General features: G+C 49.0%; 1 protein-coding gene and 1 pseudogene across 1 annotated transcript; both read left to right on the plus strand.

Annotated features, from left to right (window-relative positions):
• The first annotated feature begins 819 nt into the window (after positions 1 to 819).
• LOC120669491 (homeobox-leucine zipper protein ROC6-like) lies at positions 820 to 3,978 on the plus strand. Its single transcript, XM_039949233.1, has 8 exons — positions 820 to 877; positions 968 to 1,085; positions 1,252 to 1,809; positions 1,908 to 2,003; positions 2,107 to 2,334; positions 2,463 to 2,637; positions 2,742 to 3,142; positions 3,336 to 3,978. The coding sequence occupies exons 1-8, from the start codon at positions 873 to 875 to the stop codon at positions 3,522 to 3,524; spliced, it is 1,770 nt and encodes a 589-aa protein (XP_039805167.1). The 5' UTR covers positions 820 to 872; the 3' UTR covers positions 3,525 to 3,978.
• A 6,944-nt stretch (positions 3,979 to 10,922) lies between these two features.
• On the plus strand, positions 10,923 to 13,288 carry LOC120695159 (annotated as a pseudogene).
• The last annotated feature ends 1,468 nt before the right edge of the window (positions 13,289 to 14,756 follow it).

Below are 14,756 nucleotides of genomic sequence, written 5' to 3' on the forward strand. Positions count from 1 at the left end.
TCACTGCTCTCGGTTTCAGTTGTGACTGAACCCAGAACCTCTGAAATTTGTGGCAAAATGAACTGCCTTTCCATATTGCATTGCATTCATACTTATACACAAGTGCTACCTGCTCTAAGGTACAACAAGGTATGGCTGGGTACATCCCCACTATTCTAGTACTGCTGAGATCAGCCCACTACAAGCATGGCTGATGTACATCTATCAACTATAGATACAATAGTGGCCTGGTGCCATAAGTCAAGGAATTGGACAGCTGCAGCTGCCTGCTGATCCTTAACCAGGAACAAGGGTGGGCAAGCGGCAGATTATGTCTTACATGATCCACCCCTGAGGCCAGCATACTGATACAACGCGTAAAGCCATGCATTTTCCATGTTGCTTGTCTTTTGAACTTAATTTATATTTAATTATATTTCTATCTACCTAAATTGCTTGCGAAAGAATGAACTTGCAGTTAGTCCCGCAGAACTCTGTATAGAGTGCATTTATTTGTTCTATTTGTGTGTGCTGTTCACTTATTGTTGCCATTAATGGCTACTTTTTACTTTAGACGCTGTAATTCTCCAAAGTTTCTACCATTTTTTTCCAGGCTATTTTTGGTTACAAGGTCACTCACTTTCTTTCTTTCTTTTGGTTACAAGGTCATCATCGAGAAAGAGGGTCAGCAAGCCGACAAGAACGGACTTCTGGACCTCAATGACCCCATCCCGCTGCCATGGAACAATGATGAGGATGCAATTGATGAGCTCTATGGAGACGAGGACCATGCCCACACTGATCCTGAAGACGAGGACTATGTTCCTAATGGGTGCAGCAAGCCGCCGAAGAAGCGTGTGAAGCGCCACACACCACAGCAGATTCAAGAACTCATGGCGTAAGACACTGCAAACGAAAACGAACCATTCACTGTCTTTTGGGCTGAAGAATGAGCTTGACCTTATCTGCTTCTAACCTTGTGATGCAGTGTGTATGATCAGTGTACTCACCCAGATCCCGAGGCTATGCAGGCACTTGGCGCAATGATTGGTTTGGAGCCAAAACATGTGAAGTTCTGGTTCCAAAACAGACGCTCCCAAGTGAAGGTAGTATATCTTTCTCTCCACCATGACACATTGATGTTACATTAGCAGCCTTTTCGTGATCCACAGCCTGCTCCCATAAATCTTGTTCCAATCCAAGGTCATTGTTTTGACAAGTTTATGTTGCCTTTTGAAAAGAATATCTGTTTCTTCCAATCAATATTTGCAGAAGAAGGACCAGCAGGAGCAAAACCAACAGATGCAGCAAGTGAATGCTTCACTGAAGGCAGAGAACTGGTCACTCCGTAAGGCTATACTGACGCAGACATGTGTCACATGTTGTGGCAAGACCCTGCCCTTCAATCCATTACTGGAGAAGCAGCACTTGCTCACCAAGAATGCGGAGCTCAAGGATAAATTCCTGCGTGTTTCTGCCATCCAAAGCAAGATCATCCGTGATTCCGCTTTCACACGACCTGCGCCGTGGATCAGCAGCAGAAGCAGCGAAGTTGATCGTGAAGCGCTTCTCCACTACACGAAGGCATCCATGGAGCAGTTCCTGGTTCTTGCAACCAAGGGGGAGCCTTCTTTTCAAAAAACCATGGGGGAGCTGATGTGGCTTCCTGCTGCAGATGGCGGCGAGGTGCTGAACTTTGTGGAGTACCGTGCCAAATTCTCTCAGGCCTTGTTCGGGCTCCGTCCCGAGGGGTTCGCCGTGGAGGCCACCAGGGACGCTGCCATTGTTTGGGGCAGTGCTGCTGAGCTCGTCAGCATCTTCATGGACACTGTACCTATTTGCTCCATTTCTTCAGCAACACACTCAATCTGGGCTTTTCATGTGTCAGTCCTTAGACTCCTTGTGCGTGTGCCTTTGTTGTTTTGCAGGCTCGCTGGTCCGAGACGTTCCCTGGGGTTGTGGCAAGTGTGGTAGCCGGTGACGTTGTATCCACTGGTAGTTTCACTGATGGGCAGATTCAGCTGGTGAGTACTTGCATTCTTACATAAACATTCTGTGGTTCAGTGGTTGATCTTGATCAAACACCCGCTACCAATGATCTTAATTGATTGTGTGGCGCACCTGCAGATGAATGCCGAGATGTGGGTGCAGTCTCCATGTGTGCCGAACCGCACTGTGAACATTTTGAGGTACAGCAAACTGGTTGCTGAGAGGAAATGGGCTGTGATGGACGTTTCTGTTGATGGCATCTTTGGACAAGAAGTTTTGCTGGCTTATTTGCCGGCTAGGTATATGGGGTGCAGGCTGCTGCCATCCGGCTGCCTCATTGAGGACATGAGCAATGGCTACTGCAAGGTACTCCTGTCACAGTTAGATACTAATTCTGGTTAGCTTATTATCAAATATGTGGCGTTCATAGTTATTTGTGTACATGTTGGAAAGGATGTGCATTCACAACATTCGATTATATATATACATTCCAGGTCACATGGATTGTTCATGCCGAGTATGATGAGACCACCATGCCAACGACGTTTAGACCATTGTTCCTCAACGGGCAAGCCATGTGTGCGCGCCGCTGGCTCGCTTCACTCCAGATGCAGCGTGAATACGCCGCTGCTTTGTACTCCAGCCTTCATCCAGGAAACAACAATGCTGGTAAACTCAACAGCAACTTGTGTCATTCTGAACAGCTTTCTTATCATCTGCATTTTATTAACAGATTTTTTGTGTTCACTGTCATTCTGTAAATTGTGCGGCAGCAAAAGCAGTTGGCATGCTAAAGTTGGCGCAGCAGATGATGGCGAGCTTCTACGCGGCTGTCTCTGGGCCCATCGCTCCGACTCAGGCAACGACCAGCATCAACGACTGGTTTGGCAGCGTGGGCACCGGCATTGAGAGGTTTGATGCAGCTGTGCGCATGGTGACCTGGGAGAAACCTGGCAGCAGTATGGCCGGAGAGCCGGCGAGCTGTTTTCTGAGCGCCACCACCACACTGTGGCTACCCTGCACTCCACCGGAGCACGTATTCAACTACCTCCGCAACAAGAAGCGCCGCGGCGAGTGGGATTTCGTCCTCGCCAATGGTGCCGCGGTGAAGGAGTTGGGATCCGTTTCCATGGGCTGCCATCTCGCAGGCAATGTCATCTCCATCCTCTCCAGTGTAAGTTTGCAGCTTTAAATATTTCCTGACACTTCCACCTTGCTAAATCAGCACTTATAAAATAAAATTGCTCCAGAATATGATTAGGGAAATTCACTTGAAATAAACTTTGTTGATCCACTTTTAGTCATCACAAGGTGCATTCCATTTGTTTCTTCAAACACTTAATCATACTGTTCTTGTTTTCTTGCAGATGACTGATGGAACCAACGACAGGGTGCTGATCCTGCAGGAGGTGCGCACCGAGGCGTCCGGCTCCCTGGTGGTGTACACTCCTATTGGGGAGGGGGCCATGGATGCTGCCATGGGCGGCGACAGCGGTGGAGCCTCCAACTTCCCCACGCCGTCTGGATTCGCCATCCTCCCGGATGGCCGCGGCTAGACTCGCCACGCTCCGTGCCCTGCTCCGAGCACCTCCTCTAGTGATCCCATCCTCCGCAACGACACTGGAGGGTCTCTTGTGACCATGGCCTACCGGGTGCAGCTGCCCGGCTCCCCGCCTGACACCGCAGGGGCCTTTGATGATGTCGGGAAGCTGATCTGTCATGTGATGGAGAAGATCAAGATCGCCGTCGAGGCCGAGATCGTCCTCCCAGCTTGATGCACGGGGCGTGCTGTCGTGCTCCATGTCGAATGCTTCCGGTATTTGAGAGTGGTGGAGAGAATAAAATGGTTCATCCATGGACATGGTTTCGGATGGATCACCTCCTAGATGCTGCTTTACTGTTCCTCAAAACGTTATCATCACTCTTTGTTTTCAGACTTATGGTTCTGTGCCACCAGTGTCATGGATTTATGTCGGTTTAATCTGTTTGCTTAATGTTAGCATGGATTGTGATAGAGTTTTCTTGTTACACCATTTTTCCTATCTTGCATTGCTGGGTGATTTGACATATTTCGCTGTGATTTAGTTGCAATTTCTCAATTTGCAGTTTTTTTTACTATACATGTCTTTTGGGATTGCGATTCTTTTTCTGGCCAAGAACAAGATCCACAACAGACAACTCAAATAGAACTGCAGCTGTGCTCTGAAATTGAAACTTTAGGTGATTGATTGTCCAGGCGATGGAAAATTTTAGGCAATTAAAAATTAGCTTGGCTATTGTTGTGAAATTCATTCAATCCACAGCTGCCCGCATGCGGAGTCCATCTTCTTTGCCTTCCTGCAGGACGCCGCCGTGCGCAAGGACATCGGCGGCCTGCTTTCTCCGTGCAGGGCTGCGACGCCTCATGCCTCCATCCTGCCCCGGCCAGCAAAGCCATCGAGCAAGAAGCACGGGCAGACGGTGAACAAAAGTAGCTTTCACCTCCGACCAGGACCTCCACATCCACACCTAGGGATGAAAGAGATGGTAAATTCCTGCACGATCAATATCATTTTCCCGTATTATGATACCGTTTCTAACTGTTTCCGATTTTAGAAAAATATAAAATTTATCATTTACAATTAATTTTATATTTTTTTACCATATTTGATTTTATTAATTTTATAAATACGGAAAAATTCCGATCCGACCGCTTCCTTCCGGATCGCCACGGCAGGACCAAGACCCAGGCGGAATTTGAAATAGGCCCATCAGTCCATATGGACTCATTTCTGCTAGACAATCTGATTCGCAGGCCGGACCTCAATGTGGGCCTCCATGGACTGGTACAAAAACCGCGCGGCCTGCTGTGAGTGAAGGGGTCACTGCTGTGCTCTGCAGCAGATTGGTGACCTTTGGGCTGGCTGAAAAATGGTTACGACCCAAATGAATATAGTAAAATCCACTAAAAAAAGAATATAGTAGAATCATTTGAAAGAAGTATTAGTCAAGCAACACTTAGAATTCTTGAATCCACACACAATCCAGTAAAAGTAGAGACACATGGCCGTTGTTAGACCAAGATGAATAAACTGTAGCTCATCTCTATCTTGATTCTGTTTTCGCGTCGGATGTTTGGTTCTTCATGCAGGGTTGGTCAAATGGATTAGTCAAGAAGCTTGTTAGAGGTGTGGCCGTTGAGACTTGGTGGGTGTCTTCTTTGCGTCCATTACCCAGAGACCAAAGGCGACATGTAGCAGCCTTACTCATGTACACCGCGTGGAACATTTGGAAGGAAACAAATAGAAGAGTTTTTGAAGGCCAAACAATGACAGCACTGCTAGTCCCTAGTCTTCATCTATATTTTGGAGTTGAGTCTGCGGCAAATGGCTTTGAGTGCACTGAGCGCCTAGTAGTTCCTATGTTAGCTTTATTTCTTGTTGAGTTTGAGTGTTTCCAGTTGATCGACCAGCTTCGCTATCCATCCTCACCAACAGCTTCGGCCCTATTGCCAGTAAGATTGCTGCAATGTGTTTTGTAATGGAATCATCCTGGGTTTGCTCCGCCCAAGTCTAACTCAAATTAATAATTCTCCCAGATTTAATCGGCTGCCTGCAAATAAAGGATTTTTACGAGGCACAAGATAAATGATAGCTTAAATGGTAGTAACTCCTAATTAAACGAAATAAATGATATTAACTGCTGATTACCTGGCGTATATTTTATTTGAGGGGCCATTATTATCTGCCATATTTGGTCCAGCCATCTACCTATATAAGCTTGGCCAAACAAGCATTGTATGGAACCCAAAGCTCATAGACAAGCATAAGACAAGCACCGAGCCAGATCTACGATGACGCTTCCCAAAGCCAGGGATACTAGGGCTCTGTTCGTGGTGGCCATCACGATCATGGTGGTGCTACTGTCACCTAGTGTTGTGCAAGAAAGCCATGCACTAGATGTCGTCGCATTAGATTAGTGATCAATTTATGTAATTAGTTAATTACTTAAAGATTAATGACATCATTAGCAGTTACTAATCCCCAAAGGATCTTTCCAAAGGAGTGTGTCCCTTCGGCCACCCTTGCCCCTTGGGCTTGTATATAAACTAAAATCCGCTATCATTTGAATCAGTTGTTCTTTCCCTCAATCCTTTTCCTCTCTGCTACTATTTTTTTGAGGGGTAACGGGGGAGAGAGTCCCCACCAATATATTATCGGAGCCTTTAAGGCAGGCTCATTAAAACTTGAGTTTCAGCAGGTTACAGATAAAAAACAAGGGGGATTGTTTCTAGAGAGTGTGACTACATATTTGAACAAAAGGAGTTACACCAGGTCTCCGTGATAGCTTGGTCGTCGCGCGGCAGTCGGCACCGCCAGAGTCGTGCTTCCGCCTTGCAGCTTAGAATCAACCGTAGATGGGAGGGGGTTTCACCTCTGAACACGACATCATGTCTATGTTTCCAAAGCTGCCAGGCGCATAGCAGCAGGTATGTCGACTAGTGGGCCTGTGGCAATGCCGCTGGCTTCCTCAGTTGCCATAGTTGTGTAACTGACGCATTTGCTGGGATGCAAAAACCCAGTTGTAGCCAAAAACGTTTGGCAAAGGGACAGTGGAGGATGAGATGGTCAGGGCTCTCCATCTCGGTCGTGCATAAGTTGCATGTTGCATCCTCTATGATGTTCTTAAGCAGCAGGTTTGTTTTGCATTGGATCTTCTCTTGAACCAGTAGCCAGGCAAAGAAACGTACCCGCGGGGGGGCATGGTTTTGCCATACAAACTTGTAGAAAGTGCAGTCTCCCGTGGATTGCGCATGTTGCGCTGCACGATACACAGGGCCAGCTCGGAGGATACCGTCTTGCGCCGCTAGTTTGCATCTTCTGTTGTCTGGGCACAATGTCAGCACAATATCCTCTGTGATCTCCTCCAGCGTTGCTAGCTCAGCGGCTGCTGCTCGGGTCAGGCGCGGGGCAAAATGCGCGCGAAACTGGGAGGACAGAACTTCAGCTACCGAAGCATCCTTGTGCAGGGAATGGGTGTAGAGAGATGGAAAGACTTCCATTAGTATTCCCGCAGGCAGCCAGCGATCCAGCCAAAAGGATGTGCGTACACCATTGCCAACATCAATGACTGTGATTGCTCTGTACACCGGCATGAGCTCTTTCAGGCTGTCCCAGTGGTTTCCGGCACATGCCCCACGTAGGGAGGCGAGGTTGACTTGATCCGCCATCCATTTTGCCCAGGCCGACTCTTCCGGGTGGTGTAGACGGTGGAGAAGTTTGAGAAGCAAGCATTGGTTGAAAGAGCTCAGGTCTTTGATCCCCAGTCCACCTTGCTCCTTTGGCAGACATGCTTTCTCCCACGCAACCAAGCATTGGGCACCGCTGGTTGTGCTCTCGCCAGACCACAGGAAAGCTCGTCGCTTCCTGTCCAACACATCGATGATCCCTCGGGGGAGCAGCATGGCAGAGCAGATGTAGATTAGTGCACTGTCCAAAACTGCATTAACCAGCACTGTACGCCCCATACTGTTGAGCAGTGAGCTTTGCCAGCCCCCAAGGTATTTATCCGTGCGATCAATCAGTGGAGCAAAAGCACTTAGATTCAGCTTGACGTTGGACAGTGGCATGCCAAGGTAGGTCTGTGGGAAATGATCCTGACGGCAGCCAAGAATGTTGAGGAGCGGTGGTATGTCACATTCTGGAACATGCATGGGCACGACTGTGCTTTTGTGGAAATTGATCTTGAGGCCGGTTGCTTCTGCAAATTGATCCAGGAGGAGTTTGAGTCTGCTGGCATCTTGCACTGCTGCCTTGAGGACAATCAGTGTATCGTCCGCGTACTGGATGACCGGGCATGGCAATTCATGGTTTGTTGGGTGGCGAACATTCCCATCAGTTTTGATAAGCCGTTGCAATACGTCTGCGACCAGTAGGAACAGGTATGGCGAGAGCGGGTCTCCCTGGCGGAGCCCTCTCTTGCAGTTGAACCAGCGCCCGGGGCATCCATTAAGTAGTACAGCAGACTTCGACGTGGTGAGCGTTTGGCTGATCCAGGAGCACCAGGTTTTAGGGAAACCTCGGCAGGCCATGATGGTCAGTAGGTTGTCCCAGTTCACAGAGTCGAAGGCTTTGGCGAAATCCAACTTGAGGACGAGGGTTGGCAAACGGCGTTTGTGACAGCTTTGGACCAGCTCCAGAGCATAGATGAAGTTCTCCGATATAGAGCGGCCCTTGATAAAACCGGTTTGGTCGATGTCTATCAGCTTTGGAATTTCCTTCTGCAATCTGGTGGTCAACATCTTTGCTGCTATCTTCAGTGAGCAATTTTGGAGGCAGATTGATCGGTAATCTGCAGGCGAAATGGCTCCTGGCTTCTTGGGGAGTAGCACAACAAAAGCTCGGTTCAGTCTCTCCAGGTCCTCTGCTACTATTACATTTAACACGTTTTCACGCAGTGGCGGAGCCACCCCTATGGCGAGCCCGGGCAGCCGCCCTAGGTGCTTCTAGACGAGATCCAGAGCATACGGTTAACAGCAAAGCAGCGGAGAATAAAAAGTAGGATGGATCTGAGGAACATAAGAAGAATAGAGGAGAACAAAAAATTAACTTTCAGAGGATAAATTACTTGAGTTGAGTAAAGAGTAAGAGTTCATATAAGTTGTTCGATACCCTTCCTCCTCATATACACTCAATATTTTAATTAGCGACTCTCTTGCATTTATATGGATTGGGCTTGATATGTGCGCGCAGGCACATCTAACAAACTCATTCGTTGCCACCAAAACTAACACTAGGCTTTCTGGTGGGGCTGTCCATAGTAGTAGATGCTTCCTCCGGTTCGTGGGTGCTGACAATACCCCCGTTCTCTCCGACCGGGGCTCATGACGGTGCGATGGCGCCTCCCTCCCCCGAACACGAGGACGACGGTCATCTACTGCCAAGAGTTGCGAGACTCAGACTGGGCCAATGCCAATGGAGCACTACACGAGAGGACTTCGTGATCTCGTGGGCCGTCCGGTCGAGTGGGCTGTAGCCTCTTAAGAGGTTCAGCCTAGCCCTAGCCCAACGCTGCGTCTTCTTGCCACTAGACACCGCTGGCGACTTTGCCAGTTCACCATCCCCCTGCCTGCAGTCCCGCTCAGGCACTTACGGCGACACATTGCTATCGTGCACGTTGCACGATGGCGCTTCGCATCCGTCCGTCCGTCCTGCAACCCCAACTCGACACCCGCTAGCCGCGTCAGCAGATCTCGTGCATCGCTGCCGCAGGCGCTTGCAATCGGGTAGCAATCCTCGGCGTATTACTTTGGCCGTGCGAAAATTTTGAGGTAGAACTCAGCCCTAGGTTATTTTTTGGGCTGGCTTCGCCACTGTTTTCACGCACTCAACTCGACACTGAGCGAAGCAAGAACAGAGGCCAGCAGCACGAGGAGGTCGCGCTCTATCTAATGGTGGTCTCGGATTGGGCGGAGAGGTCCGGGAAGGGGGTCGCCGGCGGTGAGGCAGGAGCGGCGGTGGTGGCGAACGGCGGCGGCGGCGCTCTGGTGAGGTTTAGGCGGCGGAGACGGGCCGGAGAGCTTCACTGGAAGGTGGGGAAGCCGTTTGGGGGGTCGATTCGGGTCGAGGAGAGGTTGAAGGGGGAGCTCGGCGGCGAGCTCGGTAGGGGCGGCAGCCATGGCGAGCAGCGGCGCCGTTCCTGGGTAGGGAAGCTTGGTGTGGTGCTTGGGAGGCGAGGGGAGTGGAGAGGGGAGTGGGAGGCGCTGCAGGGGAGTGCGCGGGGTGAGGGCGGCGATCTGCGCGCTCGGTGGCCGACCATGGCGCGCGAGCTCCGCCGGGGCGCGTGGCATGGCGGCCGCGTGGCCGTGGTGACGTGACAGGGCCGGGGCGCGGCTCGGCCGATCGAGCGTCGTCCGTGGTGCGGCTCGCCGGGCAGAGATGCCCCGCCGCGTGGCGCGCGGGCTCTGTCCGCCGGCGAGGAACAGGGGGGGTGAGAGAAGAGAGAGAGAGTAGAGAGGTCAAACGGCGTTTGACAATGACTGACATTGGCAAGGCACCTGGGAATGAAACCACTGAATACAATCACCAATAATACTATGCACAGCACAGCACAGGCCTCTTCCTACTCTATCCTCCTATCAGAATGCCGGAGGGATGCAAGGTCAGCTTTCAGAACAACACACTTGGATGAAAGACTGAAACTGCAACCGAGTATCTGCTCTAGCCCGGTGCCCGCCCGCACCGCACCATTGGCAGGAATTAACGAAGATCAAACAAACTTTATTTGGGCGACAGGCAATGGAGTTAGGTTTTGCTATGGTCGATTTTGTTGTGGTTCTCGTGGCTCAGAAAAAAATCTGATGCGTGCGCCAATCGTGTCGCTCCTCTATCTATCACGCTGGAACCATGGTTTTAAATCGCCGGCTAAGACATTTAGCGGCAAGGTCACCGTTACGGCGTTTAGCGGGCTATAGCCAGCATTTAGCGGGCTATAGCCGGCTTTAGCGGGCTAAATGCCATAGCGGTTGTCCTTCCTAGAGGCTATAGCCGTATTTAGCGGAAACTATAGCCGGCTATTTAGAATTCTGGCTGGAACACGGTTTGGTTTGGTGGACTGTATGTATCCTACTATGGCAAGTTAGTGACAAAACAGAGGGTGATGGGATGCATGCATGTGTGTCCATGCTACTAGCTACTAGATATCAGCATTGTTTAGCTTCTTTTTTTTTTAAAAAAAAGGTAGCGTTTTGTTTAGCTTCAACAACATGCGTGTACGCTAAAACGTGTACTGGTATCTTATCTCCATGGCAATCAGTGAACGCACGGCGCCGCATCCAGCCCACAACGACACATGTATATATAGCCCACAAGCCATGTGACATTCTCTTGAAGAACAACTCGGAAAAGGCCGCAGAGACAGAGAGAGAGAGAGAGAGTGTGTATTTTCAAGGGACGAGACAGAGAGAAGCAGCGTCGATGGCGATGGCCGGAGGTGTGTATGATCGTCTCCGTCTGATCGCCTTGTTTGCCTTCCTCCTCAGTACACATGGTAAGTACTCTCACATACAGCATAATTCCTTTTTCCATTTGAACTTGGGGGGAAAAAAGCGCTAATAGACCTTCTAAGTTCGTTCCAGCTCTTTTCCTTCCAAACTAACTTTGTTTTTATGCGTACAACATTTTGTGGGGTTTTAAGCATTGGTCATGGCATAATGTCTTTCGAATGCTAGCAGGATGGGTTCCAACCTTTGTCAATTAGATTAGCAAGCAAGACTATAGATTTAGTTTAGACGAACGCTAGTTCGTGAGCCAAATTAAGCTGCTCACTGCTTCAAAAAAAAAAAACTGCTCATAGACTCGAACACTACTCATGATGATCGCGTGCTGTTATTGTTGCTGAAGCTGAAGTGTGCACGCATGCAGCCATCTGTTCTTCAGAATTCATGCGATTGGAATGTATACTGTATTTCACATGTTTCCATTTTCATGTTTTTCGTGCTATGTCCATATCGTCCATAACGTACGCACATGTCTTCGTTTGTTTGTTGCTAGCTATGTCTTCTTTCCCTTTTCCTCCTGTTTTTAATTTGTTTGTTGCTAGCTATATATGTACATTTTGTTTGTTTGTTGTTGTACAAGAAAGCAACCCTGTAATAGAAAAATGGCAATTGTAATTCCAGTTCTTTATTACTCCTATTTCTCTTTGTGTTTGCACTACTATTGAGAAACAAAGAAACAACACCTCAGGATCCAACTTCTTGATATATACTCACTTCAAAGCAAGAAGTGACGAAGACGCAGTACGTGCAAGTTTCGTGTGACAACGCAGTGTCCAAAGATAGCAAGCGATCACTGCTAGGTTTATCAAGAGGGGGAAATTAGATGGGAAAACGCAAGATGCATAATGCGTGTAACAAGTACAAGCAGTGTAGATAGGGATTGCCAAATTGGTTGGCACAATAATGGAGATCAACCCATCCAAATAGTTTCTCAAGAAGATGCGGGGGAGACACATAATGCACCACTGAATTAGTTGCCACTAAAAGTCTCCATTGGAGCTCAAGCCTTTCACACTTGCTTTAATTTGTTCTGCACATAGTCATCCGAAGTTCCTGGGATGACGGATCGAGAAATGAGAAACGGGGAACGGTATTTGGAAGAACTTTTACACTGCAGGGACGAAAATGTTCCCGTTTCACGAAACGTGGAACGCAGGGGTGACTATAGTTCTGCAATTGTTGATGATGAAATACGGATCAACAGAGATGATCCAATGAAGTCTGTCTGACTGACATCTTCGATCTACATTGTTGGCTTTGTGGCGAGTTGATGCAGGTGATGAACTGATGATCAAATCCGTATCTTGACAAGCCGTTCTTTCTTTGACACCGACAGGTGCGACGGCGGTGACGTTCACCTTCCGCAACAACTGCCCGGAGACCGTCTGGCCGGCGACGCTGACCTCCAGCGGCCCCGCGTTCCCGACCACCGGCTTCGCCCTGGCGCCGGGCCCTCCGTCTCCTTCCCCGGCGTGGGCGCCACGTGGTCGGGCCGGGTGTGGGGCCGCTACCGCTGCGCCGCGACCACCTCCGGCGGCGCGCGCTTCTCCTGCGAGTCCGGCGACTGCGGGACGGGGCAGGTCGCGTGCGGCGGCGCCCCGCCGGCCACGCTGGCCGAGTTCACCCTCGGCGGCGGCGGCGGCGCCAGCGACTTCTACGACGTGAGCAACGTCGACGGCTTCAACATGCCCGTGGACATCGCGCCCGCGGCCGCCGGCACCGGCGGCGGCGGGCGGTGCCAGCGGACGTCGTGCCCGGCGGACATCAACCGGGTGTGCCCGAGCGAGCTGGCGGCGAGGAGCGGCGGCGGCGCGGTGGTGGGCTGCAGGAGCGCGTGCCTGGCGTTCGGCAGCGACGAGTACTGCTGCCGCGGGCGGTTCGCGTCGCCGGCGACGTGCAGGCCGAGCGGGTACTCGAGGCTGTTCAAGGCGCAGTGCCCGCAGACCTACAGCTACGCGTACGACGACGGGAGCAGCACCTTCACCTGCAATGGCGGCGTGGACTACCAGGTCACCTTCTGCCCGGGCTCCGGAACGAGATAGGAGCCACACGCCGTGCCCGTGCTGGCGCCGGCCGATCACGGCAAGAACTTGTTAACGGAGGGGTCAAAATGTCTACTAGGTCCCGAGATACATTATTATTTGTGCCCATGCCACGCATCCAACTACACTCTTTGATGATTCCCTAAGAGCGGCGAAGCACAAGTATGCGGCATTCAGATATGTATTAAAACATTAAAATTATGGATAAATAAATTTAAAATTTAAATATCGTAATGAGAAATTACAATGGAATGCCATTTTTGAGAAAATAAATTAAATTGGATTTTACCGTATGAAACTTGCGAAACCCAAATTGAAATATCATAATTTGAAAATAGAAGTATTGATTTCCAAAACTCTTAGTGCAAATATTTTAAATCGAAATTAGACTGAAAGCTCTGACGATAATATTTGGATTGAGATCCGAGTGTTTGCATTTTGAAGTAGACGTTTGGAATCTATGGGAATTTTGTATCTCGTACAAATGATCCAAGCTTCTAACTATTGTGAGAGAGATGGGGAATAGTATAACTAGTATCGATTCTTGAAAAGGAACGACACTAACGGTTCGCGGTGATCGCCATCCAATGTCTAAACTTCAAAACAAAAAAATGAGAACAAACATAGTTTTGTTTTGTTTTTTTTTTAAAAAATAGAGGAACCAGACCAATGCTTGGCGGGGTCGCCATCCAATGTGCAAAACTGCACATGGCCAATCAGAAACTGAGGGCAAACTTGGGATGCCGTGGCAAAACATCCATTTGCTTGATCTGGCATTCTGGCCTAGTGTGAATAGCTCCATGACAACTCTCTTCCCGTTTTCAGGTTATAGTATCGGCTAGCTCTTCTTTCATTTTTTTTTTCAAGTTGTGATATCATATCATCATCTCCAAACCGAGGACATTGCGTAAACAACTATCCACGGCTATACTAATATTAGATCTTACAAAGACTTGTTCGGATTTTTTTTTTTGCCAAGCATTCTATTCTTGCATGTGCTCTCGGAACAAATTGAAGCTAACAAGAGGCACCTTTCAGCTGCTTCAGCATTCAAGACAGACACAGCACGCAACAGATGCAGGCATGACAAAGTCAGCTCGCAGCCGGCCGCGGCAAACGTGTCCCTCTCTGATTCTCATCGCCAGCTCTCCAACGATGCGTTGCCACTTGCCACCTTCAACTGGAAGAAGCCTTCATCCACTCGTGCAAGAAACTTTGTTCTCAAAACAGACCGGGAGAAAGCATGATCGAGGCTTGCAAAGCTGAAAGTCGAACTCCAAGCAACGTTCAGGATAAGAAACAATCAAAAGGAGGCGTAAACATGTTGGGTTTAGAATTTCTGAAGACAAATTTGTTACCAAATGTTTGTATTTTTTTTTGCTGTGAGTTTAAAAAGAAAAAATAAAAGAAAACATATGTCAGATCATTGTAATTTATTTTACTGTACTGATGATGAGATCTGCTGCCATCGTTCACTTCAGATAATTAAGGATGTATGGACGAACAATTCACCTATGGGCCGCATTTGTAAGGAACATCATGAACAATTAAACTTCACAATGAAGATGAACACAATTGTTCCTCAAACAAGCTCGAGAGGATGAACAAATTTGTACCACAAACGCAGGCAGGTATAAAAAACTGTATGCATGCAAAACCCAATCCAATCATGTGCAGGTGTAACAAATTGAGACAAGCAGCTAAAGAAA

Source organism: Panicum virgatum, chromosome 2K, assembly GCF_016808335.1.
Source record: "Panicum virgatum strain AP13 chromosome 2K, P.virgatum_v5, whole genome shotgun sequence".
NCBI lineage: Eukaryota > Viridiplantae > Streptophyta > Magnoliopsida > Poales > Poaceae > Panicum > Panicum virgatum.

Excerpts from the sequence above, each read along its gene's own strand:
- LOC120669491 (XM_039949233.1), top strand. Across the intron at positions 1,810-1,907 it reads TCAGCATCTTCATGGACACT|GCTCGCTGGTCCGAGACGTT; the intron begins GTACCTATTTGC and ends GTTGTTTTGCAG. Across the intron at positions 2,638-2,741 it reads TCCAGGAAACAACAATGCTG|CAAAAGCAGTTGGCATGCTA; the intron begins GTAAACTCAACA and ends ATTGTGCGGCAG.